Source organism: Procambarus clarkii, chromosome 84 (assembly GCF_040958095.1).
Source record: "Procambarus clarkii isolate CNS0578487 chromosome 84, FALCON_Pclarkii_2.0, whole genome shotgun sequence".
Taxonomy (NCBI): domain Eukaryota; kingdom Metazoa; phylum Arthropoda; class Malacostraca; order Decapoda; family Cambaridae; genus Procambarus; species Procambarus clarkii.
In genome coordinates, this window is record NC_091233.1 from 7874656 (window position 1) to 7878548 (window position 3893).

Below are 3893 nucleotides of genomic sequence, written 5' to 3' on the forward strand. Positions count from 1 at the left end.
TCACGACATGGTCAAAAGGATTGCAACCTGAAGTTCTACTGAACACACAAAGATTTTCTGAGGCTTTTACTGAAGCCGGATTAGGAGTTTCATACAATCCCCCTCTACACTCTGGCTCTGTCATTCAGGTATACACAGAACTCTTTCAATACACAGAGAGTATATACACTAACTTAACTGCATCAATGAGAAATTCCGTTGAAGCCTTGGTGAGGGTTCGAACCTGTGTGGTGGGTAGCCCCACCCACACTTGAGAATATAACCATTTTGGTTAAAAAATAAGTGATTATTTACCATCCTTAACTACACTCATCTCCTTAAGACATAATGAAAACATTCTCGTGTCTGAAGCTAATCACAAATAAAAAAAATTAATGGCGGTAACATTCCATTTCATGTCTTAGGTAAACTAAATGTCATCTTTGTTCTAGGTGAACTAAAAGAATATTTAACTGTAAAATGTATTATACATATTATAAATTTAAGACAACGTTTCGAACCTACATGGTTCATTCTCAACTAATCCAATTTAAGGTGATTGACAGCCCTAGATTATGTACTTCTTTTCCTATATGTAGGATTTCAGTGATGAGTTTATATGTATTTACTTTTAAATACATGGATAGTGAAATACTAAAGAAATTGCTCACGGCTTTTGTTGGAATATGCAGCGGTTGTATGGCTTCCATATCTTGAGAAGCACATCAACAAACTGGAAAAGGTGCAAAGATATGCAACTAAATGGTTCTCAGAACTGAAGGACAAGAGCTACGAGGAGAGGTTAGAGGCATTAAATATGCCAAAACTAGAAGATAGAAGAAAATGAGGTGATATGATCACTACGAACAAAATAGTAATGGGAATCGATCAAATTGATTGGGAAGAATTCCTGAGACCTGGAACTTCAAGAACAAGAGGAAATTTATTTAAACTAACTAAACAAAGCTGGGACTACCCACCGCCTAGATTCGAACCCTCATCAAGGCTCTTACGAAATATCCCATTGATGCAGTCATGTTAGTGTGATTACTCTCTGTGTATTGAAAGAGTAGCGTCAGTGGTAGAACACGGCTGGACGACAGAGCCAGAGAGCACAGGGGGATGGCGTGAAAATCCTGTTCGAGCTTCAGTAGAAGCCTCAGGAAATTCTTGTTTGTTCAGTAGAACTCCAGGTTGCAATCCTTTTGATCATGTCGTGGCCTGGTTGTATAGAGTGTGTGCATGGGACTACCAACCGCACAGGTTCGAACCTCATCACGGCTCCTACGGAATTTATCTATACTGACGTTATGGCAGTCAGCTGGTACGTCACACGAATAAAATATTTTGACTTTCAACAGTAAAGATTCTTCCAAGAAAAGGTCTAAAATTAATTAATACTATGCGTAAATGATGCGCCAGTCTTACCTGCAGTGTTTGTACAGTGTAAGTACCTGGGGCAGGCATCAGGGTGAGGTGGTGGTGCAGCAGGTGGTCTGTACTGCGTCTTCTGCGTCACGGGGAGATAATTCTGCGTCACTGGGAGATAATTCAGCATCACAGGGAGAAAATTCAGCGCCACGTGGAGATAATTCAGCATCACAGGGAGATAATTCTGCGTCACGGAGAGATAATTCTGCGCCACGGGAAGATAACTCTGTGTCACGGGGAGATAATTGTGCGTCACGGGGAGATAATTCTGCGTCACATGGAGATAATTCTGCGTCACGGAGAGATAATTCTGCGTCACGTGGCGATAATTCTGCGTCACGGGGAGATCATTCTGCATCACGGGGAGATAATTCTGCGTCACGGGGAGATAATTCTGCGTCACGTGGCGATAATTCTGCGTCACGGGGAGATCATTCTGCTTCACGGGGAGATAATTCTGCATCATGGGGTGTTAATTCTAAGTCACGGGGAGATAATTCTAAGTCACGGGGAGAAAATTCTAAGTCACAGGGTGATAATTCTAAGTCACGGGATGATAATTCTAAGTCACTGAGAGATAATTCTAAATCACAGGGAAATAATTCTAAGTCACGGGGTGATAATTCTAAGTCACGGGGAGATAATTCTAAGTCACGAGGAGATAATTCTAAGTGACGGGGTGATAATTCTAAGTCACGGGGTGATGATTCTAAGTCACGGGGTGATAATTCTAGGTCACTGGGAGATAATTCTAAATCACGGGGAAATAATTCTAAGTCACGGGAAGATAATTCTAGATCACGGGGTGATAATTATTAATCACGGGGTGATAATTCTAAGTCACGGGGTGATACGAGACAGCTTTCTCAAGCTGCACATGTTGTGTTCCCATCTCTTCCCCGCCTCTTATCATACTTCCTCTTCAAGGAAAACACACCCACCTCCCACACTGATATAGAAGATAAAGATGCATGGATACATCTACGCTATAGCACGGGATATACAGATGGTGTGGTATGTCCGCCAATTGGCATAGGAGGGGGGGGAGTATGATTGTAATATGTATCTGTACATTTGCATGGGAGTTAAAGGTGCTATTATTCCACACCCCCTGATGGACGTGCATGGTAGTTTGATAGTCGGACTAGACTCCTCTGAGCACTACTGTAATGGATGAACAAGACTCCTCTGAGCACTACTGTAATGGGTGAACAAGACTCCTCTGAGCACTACTATAATGGGTGAACAAAACTCCTCTGAGCACTACTGTAATGGAACAACAAGACTCCTCTGAGCACTACTGTAATGGAACAACAAGACTCCTCTGAGCACTACTGTAATGGGTGAACAAGACTCCTCTGAGCACTTCTGTAATGGGTGAACAAGACTCCTCTGAGCACTACTGTAATGGGTGAACAAGACTCCTCTGAGCACTACTGTAATGGATGAACAAGACTCCTCTGAGCACTACTGTAATGGGTGAACAAGACTCCACTGAGCACTTCTGAAATGGGTGAACAAGACTCCTCTGAGCACTTCTGTAATGGGTGAACAAGACTCCTCAGAGCACTACTGTAATGGATGAACAAGACTCCTCTGAGCACTAATGTAATGGGTGAACAAGACTCCTCTGAGCACTTCTGTAATGGGTGAACAAGACTCCTCTGAGCACTACTGCAATGGATGAACAAGACTCCTCTGAGCACTACTGTAATGGGTGAACAAGACTCCTCTGAGCACTTCTGAAATGGGTGAACAAGACTCCTCTGAGCACTTCTGTAATGGGTGAACAAGACTCCTCTGAGCACTACTGTAATGGATGAACAAGACTCCTCTGAGCACTTCTGTAATGGGTGAACAAGACTCCTCTGAGCACTACTGCAATGGATGAACAAGACTCCTCTGAGCACTACTGTAATGGGTGAACAAGACTGCTCTGAGCACTACTGTAATGGGTGAACAAGACTCCTCTGAGCACTACTGCAATGGGTGAACAAGACTCCTCTGAGTATTGTGACCCAAATTGATATGAATAATTAGTTATGGCTCTCCCAAAGTATGAGGGAGGCAGAAGCATTTATGATTGAGGTGTATGAATGAGCCGTGTATGGAGGCTGATATGGTGACAGGATGTGACGTTATGGGACGCCAGTATGTGTCGAGTCCTCTAAGAGCCGCCGCAGTCATGAGCATCTGGCAGTAACTATCATGCCCTGCCATGACTAGAAGCTGGTAGCCAGGTGTGACAAATGAGAAGATGAGTAGCAAGGTGGAGATGATTTAGTTTTTTTTTTTTTTTTTTTTTTTTTTTTTTTTTTTTTTTTTTTTTTTTTTTTTTTTTTTTTTTTTTGAGATATATACAAGAGTTGATATATTCTTGTAGAGCCACTAGTACGCGTAGCGTTTCGGGCAGGTCCCTGGAATACGATCCCCTGCCGCGAAGAATCGTTTTTTCATCCAAGTACACATTTTACTGTTGAGTT

The 3893-nt window shown here is 42.5% G+C and overlaps 1 protein-coding gene across 1 annotated transcript; it reads left to right on the top strand.

Moving 5' to 3' along the window:
* The first annotated feature begins 1389 nt into the window (after positions 1 to 1389).
* LOC138358535 (autotransporter adhesin BpaC-like) lies at positions 1390 to 2085 on the top strand. Its single transcript, XM_069316514.1, has one exon. It carries the CDS (start codon positions 1390 to 1392, stop codon positions 2083 to 2085), a length of 696 nt encoding a protein of 231 aa, XP_069172615.1.
* Positions 2086 to 3893: the final 1808 nt, after the last annotated feature.

Excerpts from the sequence above, each read along its gene's own strand:
- LOC138358535 (XM_069316514.1), top strand. The coding sequence starts at position 1,390 with ATGATGCGCCAGTCTTACCTGCAGTGTTTGTACAGTGTAAGTACCTGG.